The sequence below is a fragment of the Rhipicephalus sanguineus genome, chromosome 2 (genome assembly GCF_013339695.2).
Source record: "Rhipicephalus sanguineus isolate Rsan-2018 chromosome 2, BIME_Rsan_1.4, whole genome shotgun sequence".
In the NCBI taxonomy this organism is placed as follows: domain Eukaryota; kingdom Metazoa; phylum Arthropoda; class Arachnida; order Ixodida; family Ixodidae; genus Rhipicephalus; species Rhipicephalus sanguineus.
Window position 1 is genome coordinate 139,027,061 of NC_051177.1, and position 12,865 is coordinate 139,039,925.

At 47.4% G+C, this 12,865-nt stretch overlaps 3 protein-coding genes across 4 annotated transcripts in view; 1 reads left to right on the forward strand and 2 right to left on the reverse strand.

Annotated features, from left to right (window-relative positions):
• The window catches only part of LOC119383708 (DNA polymerase delta catalytic subunit), an 86,674-nt gene extending 86,259 nt beyond the window's left edge, over positions 1 to 415 (reverse strand). Inside the window, exon 1 of the mRNA XM_037651975.2 lies at positions 258 to 415. The gene's annotated coding sequence lies outside the window, so the exon portion shown is untranslated. The remainder of the gene's footprint in view (positions 1 to 257) is intronic.
• The window catches only part of LOC119383707 (calumenin-B-like), a 583,129-nt gene that overhangs the window by 392,715 nt on the left and 177,549 nt on the right, over positions 1 to 12,865 (reverse strand). The window lies entirely within an intron of this gene.
• LOC119383709 (uncharacterized) overlaps positions 7,308 to 12,865 on the forward strand; it is a 43,620-nt gene continuing 38,062 nt past the window's right edge. The window contains exon 1 of one of the 2 annotated variants that reach the window (XM_049412627.1): positions 7,308 to 7,526. Coding sequence is in view for 1 of the 2 variants with exons in the window: in XM_049412626.1 (XP_049268583.1) it covers positions 11,231 to 11,392 (162 nt within the window). In the remaining variant the exon portion in view is untranslated. Of the gene's footprint in view, positions 7,527 to 11,138; positions 11,393 to 12,865 lie in introns of those variants that run through there. The other variant, XM_049412626.1, reaches the window with a different exon arrangement.

Genomic DNA, 12,865 nt, shown 5'->3' on the forward strand with positions numbered 1-12,865 from the left:
ACAGGCTTGTTTTCTATCGCCGCTGTAATGTCACTCCGAAAAGCCCCTCTTGACGCAGCATCGAACAATGCGTCGATCAGTCCTCCCAACAAATTTAAGTGTGCGCACGCGAGTTCATGCTGTCACTGAACATCTAGGTGCTGTGCTGTCGATAATTAGGAAAGTGCGCCAAGATAAACTATTTGAGGAAGTTTCGTGGTGACCCAGCGAGTATCGCGTATCATCCGCCAAAATAATTAAAATAATTTCAGCCTTACCTTCGTCACGAAGACTGCCGCAACTACAGGCTACGCGATTTACCGGTACGAAACGCACTACAGCGAGATTTAACGCCGTTTGTAAACAATTTACGCGGCAGCACGCTGCAGCGCGCAAAATTTTGTTGCGCGGGAAATAGAGCGACAGTGTTGCCTCCATTTTTGTACGTTTCGGCCTAAAACGTTGGTTTCGCCGTGGTTTCGCCTTAGATTGGCTCCATGGGGCGCGGGACTCGAGAACATAAAATGTGCGTTTGAGCATGGTAGCACGGAAGTAAGATGAGACATTACCTGTTCTTGTTTAGAGGTAGCGGATATTACAAATCCAACTGGTTTTCATTACCATTTCATGGTAATCTAGAGAATTTAATCAAGCAAAAAAGAACGTGCATTAAATGATATTCGTTGGCTATTTTACTATTTTCGTGGGTGTGTGCCGCGGTTTCAATGGACTACTACTACTGCTAAGGCGTGTGCAGGTTTCCCCCTTCAAGGCGGGCGAAGGTTCATCGCGGCGCTCGCCGCCCCCCCCCCCCTACCCCGTGCGCACGCCTAAGTTAGCGTGCGGCCCGCTACTTCCGTCACTTGACGGAAACCCGCAAGCGGTTAGCGTACGACGCATGCGCACTTGCGCGAAATGCCAACGCAAAGCTTTGCGTACGCCATTCTAAAACTGCTTCGAGAAGGTGAAGCCACGATTTGCTCCCAGTTTGTCATTGGCTTCCAGCTGGAAGCCAACAGGGTATACCAGCTGGTTCCAGTTGGTCCCCAGCAGGAACCACTCCAGTCTGTAAATGAACCCGGCCAGTTTGCCTGGTAAAGGGGTATTCACACGAGGGAGAAATCGGCGGGGGACACGGGGGGGGGGGGGGGGGGGGATTGCGGATCACGTGACCACATGGTCACAGATTATGTGGTCACGGATTAGTGAGTAGGCGCGAACCCCCCACGACTCCTCGGAGTTGACGGGGACCTTTTCCCCGACAGGACAAACGATCCCCCAGCGGTGGGGGATATGGCGGAATTTCGGGCTCTTGTTTGGCCACATTGTTGCACTTGCTCCTGCAGAGAGCGGCAGTGCATGGGTGTCCAGTCTGCAGATAGTTATTATATTACTTAGCCACGCTTCAACCAGCACTTCCACAATGCACGGTGCATATGTCAAATGACTGCAACAGGCTTGACTCGACTCTCAAGAATGTCGACATCTGAGGATGACTCTCTTGTGGCTAAAACGCGTTCTTGGGCTAGTTGGTGCATGGTCTGACAAAAATTTGGAGGCACAAAGGAACAAGCTTTGGAGTGGCTTTGGAATGGTGTGAACATCACCAATGTATCTGTTCTCTTTCAATTCTTTTTACTGAATTTGCTTGCTTGCACAGGACAAAGAATATCATCGAGTTACCACAAGTCCTGGAATTAGGTGAACGAAACCTGGATATGGTTTTTATGTATAGACAGTTTAGCTAGTGAATGCAGCTACACTTTTATGCAGTGATAAACAATGATAAACAAACAGGTGGCCAATGCTAATGTTTCATTCAAAAGGAAACAAAAGGAACTAAGCGTTGCATTGAATAGCAATCTGACACTGTGCAGCAAGCAGGTTTGTGTTTGTCTCTGTTAGCTTAGACGTGCATTATGCAACCATGACAGTGATGTTCAGGCAGGCTCTTATCGTGCAACATTCGATGTAGGACAGAACATCAATCCAATATGCCTGCTGATACACCAATTCTAGCCTGAAGTAACTTACAGGCAGTAAATGTATATTCATCGTCTCTCTCCAACTTGTGTGAGCCCATACTGAGACAGCACAATGTTTGCATAATAAAACTAATTGATTAGAAATCCAGTTAAAAACAGAACATTGTGCAGGTTCCTTAACTACCACAATGGCCAAGGCAGCCTGAGAAATTGAGGAAACAGCTGTTGCAAAAAATCTTTATTTTCATAACAAACCAACTGATAGTTCCTTGAATGAAGCTGTGCATATTATGTTCAGTGTGAATCCGTAATGTGGATATGTTGTACAAACACCCAGTCACTACACAACTAACCAATCAAATGAGAATACCCCCGTGAGTACTGTGAAAGCATAGGAGTATGTGCCAAACGCAATATTGTTTCACAAGAAAACATGCGTAATAGTGGCAAACTGGGTATACATTCACAGGTATACACATCAGATGCAATTTTTCATTTCTTGCTATATTGCTTGGCAATATATGTACTTGATTTCTGAGTTGTTTGTGGAGCAACACAATCTGATAAGTGAGAGTTTTGTTCATTTATTACACTGGAATCAAGTCATACTGAAGTTTGAGACAGTTGGTTCTGCACAACTTAAGGCACAACAGCACGACTTCTTAAAACAGGGACGTAAAAATAGAGCACTCAGGCGTGCGCAGGGTTCCCCATTAGGGGGGGCAAAGGTTCGTCGCACTCTACTAAGTCAATGTACGGGGCAGATTTTGCGCTCCCCCTCTTAGGTGATTAGGGGGGGCGGCCGCCCCCCCTGCCCCCCCTGTGCGCACGCCTATGAGAGCACTGACAAGTGCCAACTTTCAGCTGGAAATCTTTAGTGCATACAGCATATATATGCACATTTTGCAAAACAAAACGAAGTGTTCGTCTGAATGAAGCACCGAAAAAGTGTCACTTGCATGCGTTTCTACATGAAAGATTTCCACCTGAAAGTCGGTGGCCATCCTGGTCTGTACATTTTCTTCTTCCCCATTCAAGAAGTCATGCTGTTATACAGTGAATGAAAAATTAAGTCGCTCACAGCTTAGACAGTGCACTTAAAGCATACAAGCTCTGAGGATGCCATGCTTCTTTACATGGGTAGGTTTAATATTGGCTGTGGCATTTACTTCGAAATTTGTTTGACCTCGTACAACCAAACTATACAGTGACCTGCATACCCATGCTATAACAGCATGGGAATGCACAGTTAACCTTCCCAATAACTCTGAGATGTAGGTGATGTGCATTTGTTCTCAGAATATTCATGCTCGTGATGTGCTGTAGGCATACACGGACCAGAAAAAAGGAGGAAACAACGCAGGGTGATGTGCAAACTCAGAACTACTTTATTTCGATCATGGACAGCCTTATGTACAAGAAAGAATCACGAAAAAGAGGGAGGGGGGGATTCAGTGACAAGACAGTAGAACACAAAAATATGAAAAAGGAAACAACATATCAGGGCTTCAAACAAATGTCACGAATACGGTTTCCTTCAAAAAGCTCATTTCTTTTTGAGAGAGGGAGATCAAGGAAGTGCTAACGCACTCCCTCGATTGACACAGTTGAGCTAGTTGGTAAAGATTCATTATAAAAAAGATATGACGTGCAAGCACGGACACAAGAGAAGATAAAACGACCGTCATGTTGTCTTGTTTTCATTTCTTGTGTCCATGATTGCATGCCTCGCCTTCTTTTATGATGCCAGTCATTCACAGAAGCCTTAAGAAGTAAAGGTTGATGCTTTGCCTTGCGAAGGTGTGGATTTCAGTTTGCAGTGAAAAGCGGCAGATATGGAAAGGAAGGACACAAGTACTCGAACAGTCTGCCTCTATGGTTTTACATCATCCGGACGGAGACAAATCTATAAAATCTTGGCAGGAACATGTTGTCTGACACTTTGCTGTTAAGCAGTTAAAAAGTCTGCAGGGGAGCTATTTTGTATGTGTTCTGTGACAGAACAGAACGAAACGTCACAAGAGGATGAGAGGTAGCAAACAGCCAATAGGCGAGCTGAGGGAATTCAGAAATGCTTTCTACGCATGAAGAAATACAGATTAAAAGCTGAACATCAATATTGGCAGGCATTGTTTTTCAAAGCTTGTAATTGAAGAGCACGATGACTTTAACAATTTATTTGTGTTTTTTGATTGTGCGCTAGGTCGTGTCACCATGTCACGAGGTGTTCAGTGGTGGGGGGCTGTTGCGATTTTCGCAAACTATCTGTGCGGGATCGGAGTAAGCTAGGCACAAAGCAGGCTAATTCGATTCTCCAGCCCTAGCGCTTATGTTTTGATCCAATCCAAGTCATCCGGAGACTGATATGTATCCTTTCTATCAGACCGAACGGTGCCTCCGTCTGTTCTGTGCCAAAATGATTGGCAGCATTGCTGTTTCCGGTTGCTATTCCCATGTATGACCGTCAGATGAGCTTCAACCAATCCTGTGTGGCTTCGTCTTGTCCTCTTGTGACGTTTCTTTCCGTTCTACCACAGAACGCATACAAAATAGCTCCGCAGGACCACTAAGCAGTTTGTGTAATTTGTTTAGGCTGGGAATGCATTGTTTGCTTTGAATTATTTAGCACAGTAGTTTAATGTTACTGTACGTATCACACTGGAAATGAGTTTTTGGACCTGCTTGCATTCTATTAACAGGAACATTTATGAGCTACAGATTACTACATAAAACTTCTGTACCAAAAAACTGACAATCAGACACGAGTAGACTATAACCAGGCCCATCTCAATATCAATTGAGTCACAAGTCGAACTTCAGTATGCGATGTCCACTAGTATCCCACTCTCACATATTGTATATGCAGACCTCATCACACAGTAAAAGTGGCCACTTCACTACTGCAATTCAGAAACACCGCTTAATAATTGTAGGGGTTTTAAGTCCAAAAACCACAATATGATTATTATAGATGCCGTAGTAAAGGGCTTCCGAAATTCTGACTGCCTGTGGTTCTTTAACGTGCACCTAAATCTCAGCACATGAGCCTCCAGTATTTCGCGCCCATTGAAATGCGGCCACGGCGGCTGGGATTCAATTCTGTGACCTGTTGGTCAGTAGTCGAGTACCATAACCACAACACCACCGCGGCGGGTCAGAAATGCAGCTTCCTATTCCTCTTTAAGATCCTTACAGTTACATTACTCATGCTCGCCTATTGCTCTGGTTCTAGGGTAGGCATAAATTAGTCAGTTTTGTAAAACGCTATTCAGTCTTTAACTAAGCAATGATGGATTGCATCGTAAGGCAATGGCACAAGTGTAGTTGAGATTTTGCTTGCTCTTCATTTATTAAATACTTATAGGAGGTTTAAGGGTTACTGATACAAAAATTTTGGCCTCGCATTTTTTTGCTGCAATGTGTTGCTGGGGGCCTGTTAGTCATAACACGGCACATCGTTTGCTGCAGCGCGCGAAAGATAATCAATTACAGGCTCCTCATTACCGACCAGTGTCAGTTTTGGTTTAAAAGATGACAAGCCTCTGGGTGCAACTATCACCACCTAGCGGGTGCAGCGCTCGACACGTCAGCACACAGAACTGTGATGCACTTCAGCGCGGTTCGCGAGCAGCCGCCGAGAAGTAGGCTGCTGGAGTGGGCATGGCAAAAAAACATGGCAGCTATGACGTCATCATAACTTGTTGCAGCGTGATCACGTGAGGGAAGTAGGGGGGTCACCGATGGTCACCTTTGAGAACTTCAAAATTCGTTTAAAATACCTTCCAAGCTATATTGGCTGTTGATATTTTGCAGATATACGCATGTTCACGGGAATCGACCCTGCAGGCTATCTTGGCCGCGAAATTTTGTGCCAGTACCCCTTTAAGCCAACTTGACACCCTGCCTTCTAAATGGTAAAAATGCAAGTTGTAATTTAAAGGCCCACGTGTGTTTCTCTTAACACAAACCAGTACAGGTAGTGCAGTTTCATTGTTGTAATATGTATGTTTGGCAAATTTGCAGAAATTCTCTTTCAAAAGGTGTTGATGTTGATTTTTTTTTAAGGCCATAATATAATAGGCCATCCTTACAGAGAACTACGAAGTGTGTGTGACTTTCAACGTGATGAAAAATGTGGACCAATCCTGAAGGCAGTGTAGTCTAATACAGCATTTCAATGTTGTCACAGGGAAAAATAAGCATTTGCAACATGCCAATACACACATACACTTCAGAGCGACTGTTTGGCTTACGAAAAGCCAAGCATGTTGCTCTGGGTTGCTGTGTGGTAGATGGGCACAATTTCTGTCTTGGTCATGCTTTTCTTTATAGCGCTGCAGCATCCAACAGAGAAACACAGGCGTCTTGGGCATACCTCTGTTGAGAATATCCTCATGGCAGCCGATAATTGTTACCTATATTTAAAAGAGTTGAAAACTGGCAATATCTTTGTAGCAGTCTCTTGCATTGCCCCTTATCTTGATGCCCTTTATTAGTGATAGCAGCTGAATTGTCGTGAAAATGTCAATGAATGGATCAATGTGAGGTATTTCTTTCCATGCTCTGGCAGTGCAATTGAAAATGGCTTGGCTAATGAGCAGACCCCTGGCTCGTGAAAGTATAAATGCTGACTATGCACAACACCGACACACTGTTGGTGGCATTATGGTGGCAGCTACGTGTAACAGCACTTACATGCAAAATACTTCATGGTAATATCTTGCTGATATGAGTTATCTTAAGACACATTATCCAGCATCGACTGTCGACAAAATTAGTGATCAAAGAATACCTGAAGGAGTGTCCAGGCAGACTATTTGGGTAATACTTGTCAGGATCATGGCAAAAAGGTATGCCACCAATGACAGAACGAACACAGGCAGATCTGCAAGGTAATGAAAAGCTTTGCTTTGGTCGAACCGTTCCGTTCGTATGCAAAAACTCGGCACATCTGGAGGGTTAAGCAAAGAGAGTGTGGAAGCACAGCATAGCAAGCCAATATCTAATAGAGGGAGGGGAGAAGGCGAGTGAAGCAGTAGAGAGGGAGCGAGGAGGGGAGGCGCAGGTGGTGTAAGCGGAGCAAATGAGAAGGGATACGATGACGTAGCTGTGACCTGAGGCTTTGAGTAGAGAGACGGCAGGCGGGGGTCTGGCGACCTAATTTTAAAAAAGCGTGCGCTAGAAGCTCACACAGGCTCAGGTCATCCCGATGTTTCGCTACGAGCATGGCGAGGCCGAAGCAGCAGCTGACCCCTGCAGAAGCAGCAGCATGGCGACAGAAACGACGGGGAAGCTGCTTGAGAACGGGTCCAACGGCTACGTGCCTACCCGGAATACCAAGCAAGGGAAGTGGAGGCTAAGCGACGGCGTAGAGCAGAAGATACCGAGTTCCGAATGAGGGATGCGGCGTCTCGGCAACGGTACGAATAGACTCATCGGGAAAAAGAGTCGCTTGGCCGCCCAGCAACGAAGACACTCCAACCCTCGTTTGCGAGTCTTGGAAAATTTCCACCGTAGAGGGAGAATGGCTACAGCCGGAGCCGGCGGACGGTTTAGGCGTGAGTTCTTTTATGTTGAATTACATTACGAAAAAAAAAGTGCCGAAACGGCGGAGTTCACCTACCATGTACCCCCATAGACGTCAGACTCTGCCCAGGCGGCGCTGCGAAAAACACCGCCACCGGCGCCCTCATCGTTGCCCTGGCACTAACTGGGTAGTGCAAAGAGAGCCGCAAGCGAATGTGCATAGCCCGCAATATAACCCTCCCCTTTCGTTGGTGTCGAGGCGCGGTTTCCTGAAAATCAAGGACTTGGAAAGCTTCTTCCGCCAATCCACGCTTCAGAAACAAAGGAAGCTGATCAAAGCGAACTGCGACTACAATGCAAATAAGTTTTAGTTATTCCCGCGCGCTGCAACTTGCAAGTACAAGCGAGCATCACACGACACCGAGTTCGAGGCAAGCCCTCCGACACCCGTCCTCTAGAGCCTAAATGCGTTAAAATCGGGTATATACGTATGCCACAGCGATAAAGTACCTACATGCACGATCAATTTACTTAGCTATGCATCTTACGATCAGTGGTACAAAACTCGGTTCATCAGGGGCGAATGGCTCCGGCGATTTTCGCCTTTTCAGTTGCATTCTCCCTTAATTCATCTCTCGCTTCCTGTGCATTGGAGTGTTTTATTACGCATCCTCAAATGGTCACTTGATGGTCGTCTTCCGTTTGTATAGATGTCAGACTCTGGAGTTTCCAAGATGTGTGGCGCCACCTGTCGGAGAAGTATTGAGTAGTGCATAGACCGACTCTCTCGCATAGTTTGCTATGGGACCAGGTGCAATTAGCGAGTGCGAAACAACGATTGAGCTTAATATCGCGTGTGTTTGCGCATTTAGCACTCAGAACGAGAGCTGTGAATTGCTCTCCGCTAGTCGGACGCGCCACCGAACCGTCGTGAAGTGCTTGCTGGATCACTCGCCTGAACGACGGCGAAAACAGCAGCAGACGAGAGCCCTCCGCACGCTACGAAGAAACTCCGCAAAAGACGCACTGTTGCGTTGTGAATTGCCACGGACGTAAAAGACTGAATAACAACGTTAGTTTTACCGATTTCCATAGTTGTCGTACGAAGAAGAAAGGCGAGAGCGCTGGATACGAGCCGTTGCGAGCGTGTTCGGTAAGCGAAGTACCCGCGTTCTCCACAGCCGGTGGCATAAATGTGTGGCTCTGCTGTTGTTTTGCGTAGCCCTGATGCAAAACCGTGGTAACCTTGACTATGAAGCTCAGCAGAGGCTCTGACCGCGGTGCTTGTCGTGTAACACGAAGTGAGCAGCTATAGGCAGACTGGAGACGCGTGATACGCACACCGCGACGAGTTGGTCGTCACAACACAGCATCGCAGACATATGTACGTTTTGAAGGCTCAGAGTTCTGGTTCTAACTAGCTAACACCACGTGCGTCATACAAGTAAATCGCAGAATGTTGGTCGTTCAGGTTTGTTTCGCCCGTGTCCTCCGCGGTTGCCGTAGCTATCTCGGAGGCCACGGTTTTTTTGCCTTTGGTTGTACCCCGCGAAAGTGGACACGCACGTATCCCCATTTGCAGTACATACAAACGGAAGACGACCATCAAAAGACCATTTGAGGATGCGTAATAAAACACTCCAATGCACAGGAAGCGAGAGATGAATTAAGGGAGAATGCAACTGAAAAGGCGAAAATCGCCGGGGCCATTCGCCCCTGATGAACCGAGTTTTGTACCACTGATCGTAAGATGCATAGCTAAGTAAATTGATCGTGTATGTAGGTACTTTATCGCTGTGGCATACGTATATACCCGATTTTAACGCATTTAGGCTCTAGAGAACGGATGTCGGAGGGCTTGCCTCGAACTCGGTGTTGTGTGATGCTCGCTTGTACTTGCGAGTTGCAGCGCGCGGGAATAACTAAAACTTATTTGCATTGTAGTCGCAGTTCGCTTTGATCAGCTTCCTTTTTTTCTGAAGCGTGGATTGGCGGAAGAAGCTTTCCAGGTCCTTGATTTTCAGGAAACCGCGCCTCAACACCAACGAAAGAGGAGGGTTATATAGCGGCCTATGCACATGCGCTTGCGGGCGGCTCTCTTTGCACTACCCAGTTAGGGCCAGGGCTACGATGAGGGCGCTGGTGGCGGTGTTTTTCGCAGCGCCGCCTGGGCAGAGTCTGACGTCTATGTACTGCAAATGGGGATACGTGCGTGTCCACTTTCGCGGGGTACAACCAAAGGCAAAACCGTGGCCTCCGAGATAGCTACGGCAACCGCGGAGGACACGGGCGAAACAAACCTGAAGGCGGTCACGACCAACATTCTGCGATTTACTTGTATGACGCACGTGGTGTCAGGTAGTTAAAACCAGAACTCTGAGCCTTCAAAACGTACATACGTCCGCGATGCTGTGTTGTGACGACCAACTCGTCGCGGTGTGCGTATCACGCGTCTCCAGTCTGCCTCTAGCTGCTCAGTTCGTGTTACACGACAAGCACGGCGGTGAGAGCCTCTGCTGAGCTTCATAGTCAAGGTTACCACGGTTTTGCATCAGGGCTACGCAAAACAACAGCAGAGCCACACATTCATGCCACCGGCTGTGGAGAACGCGGGTACTTCGCTTACCCAACACGCTCGCAACGGCCCGTATCGCCTTTCTTCTTCGTACGACAACTATGGAAATCGGTAAAACTGAACGTTGTTATTCAGTCTTTTACGTCCGTGGCAATTCACAACGCAGCAGTGCGTCTTTTGCGGAGTTTCTTCGTAGCGTGCGGAGGGCTCTCATCTGCTGCTGTTTTCGCCGTCGTTCAGGCGAGTGATCCAGCAAGCATTTCACGACGGCTCGGTGGCGCGTCCGACTAGCGGAGAGCAATTCACAGCTCTCGTTCTGAGTGCTAAATGCGCAAACACACGCGATATTAAGCTCAATCGTTGTTTCGCACTCGCTAGTTGCACCTGGTCCCATAGCAAACTGTGCGAGACAGTCGGTCTATGCACTACCGCACTACTCAATACTTCTCCGACAGGTGGCGCCACACATCTTGGAAACTCCAGAGTCTGACGTCTATACTACGGTCCCTAGAATATACTGATCTATACTGCTAACCAGCGCCTAGGCGCTGCTGCAAGCACACTCCGACTTTCCCGACGTGCGCGCGGGGCGGTTACGTTTCGTCACGTTAGTCACGTCAAGCCAGCGATGTTAACGCCACGCACATTGGCGCATCGTGCTCCCCTGTGATCGCAGGCTGGAGTGTAGTAGCCTCTGACGGACGGGGAGCTTTTTGCTCCGCCATCTCTTGTTCTGCTCCGCACACTCTGCATAACGTTGAGTGACTTGAGTCGTCGTTATTCGCTGGTTCGGGTCGAAGCGGTTGCGACGGTTGCAAAGGTTGCGAATAAAGCCCCTTGATATTTTCTGGAAAGTACCGCCTTTCTTTTATTAACCGGACCGCCGCGCCGGAGAGCCTGGCCAATGCCTCCTTGACTTGGCGCGCCCTCCTCTCTCGGCTCTGCTTTTCGGAGCAATGATTGGCCCCTGGGGTTGTCGCCCGGGAAACGCGCGGGAGCTGATGCTTTGCTTGTGCAACGCCTCCTCTATTGTTGCTTGTGCTTTCATTTTGTTCGCCGGCGCCATTACCGGGCCGTTTAGCTGTTGCGGCGTTTTGCCAGTTTCGCGTGTCGGAGGACTTTTTGCGCGCGTATGCGCTTCGACTCTTGAAGGCTTGCTTCCGTTATGCCCGGGTGCTGCGCGTATCAGTGCACCAGCCGGCGTGAAAACGGCTTCATGCTGTACACCATCCCGCGAAGAAAAGATGACGTCGTGCGTAGAAACCAGTGGATTCATAACATCGGGCGCAAAAACTTCGTTCCGACCGAGCATACTGTGCTCTGTGAGGTACTACTGTGTATTTCTTTGTACTTAAACGACTGTGTATAGTTGAAGCTTGTTGCAAGTTCACGAGAATGCGGACAATCTTGCTGGTGTGCGAAATTCGCATAAAAGGCTCTTCAACTTCGTAATTTCAATGTGGCTTTCTTTCGAAAACAATTGCAACGCAGACGTTCGTTTTGTTGCTGGCTAACAGGCGGGCTTCTGCCTTGGCGCAGGATAGCAAACGTGATTTTAATGCAACAGCATTAGGAGAGTCATGAGGGCGGAAAATCGATAGAGTGAAGCCTAGAGGTCTGGCAGATGTATAAGGTGTATGGAAGTAGGAGTTCTAGTGTAATGCTAGTAGTATAATAACAGTGACTATAACTAAAGTGACTATGCAATAATTACTGTGACAACGATGACAAGTAAAAGTGAGTGTGATTAGGAATGAATAAGTAAAGTTGAGAATAATTAATAACGACTCAGCCATAATGACTGACTTATAATTGGCGGCTTAAAAAACGACGATGGATGAGTACGTCAGCAAAATTGAGAATAACGAAAAATGACTTCTGAAAATAGAGAATGAATAAGACTGGCTCAGCTGTATTGACAAAACCACAGCAAAACTGAGAATGACCACGCAAAGTTCGGAGTGAATGACTGAAAAAAACTAAAGATGACTAGCTAGAACCGTAGAGTTTCCTGCAATATTTACTAGAGGGAACTCTGGTGCTAGTGTCTACGGGAGCTGCAATGCATGGTGCTTAAAGGCCAACTCCGGCGATTTTTCGAGGTCGATGGATCTCAATGAAATTCGCTGGGTACGTTCCTTTGCACGTTTCCGTCATTTATGCCAAATTACAGGCTTGAGACATGCACAGATTGTTTGCAAATGAATTTTAAAGATTGTCTGCAAACGCCCTCCTGGCTCCCCACAATTATTGGCAACATTGCGTCTGTGACGTCAATGTTGGGAAGGCGGCGGAAGTGACGCAGCTGAGGGCACCGCTAACTTCGGCGCTTCGGCCGCTACAGCGAGCGTCTGCTGTGCACAAGGCGACAGACAGCGTTGGTTTGGCCGGCGCTTCGCTGGTCGTCCCGGCTGTCACAGTTTTCATACTCCGCGCCGGCGTGACCGGCATGCCTTGCCCGACTTCCGGTTCGTTCGTAACAACGTCTACGTCATACGTAGACAGTACACTCGGTTGGGTTTCGGTTTCGGTGTTGCGCTTTTTTGCTTATTTAAAATTATTCTCCAATTTGCCGAGTATTTCTGCTATCGGGCCCGTAACAGGAGCGTCTCAGGAACATAAAAGCACCATTACTTTGACATGGCCAAAAAATCGCCGGAGTTGGCCTTTAAAGGGACCGACAACCAATTTTTATGGCGCCCATTTTGTTTAGCGCAACAGAAAGCTTACCGGTGAGAGTGTCTAAACACGGAACGGTAACGTGGAAAACACCGTGAAACATTTGTAATCATAATTTTTC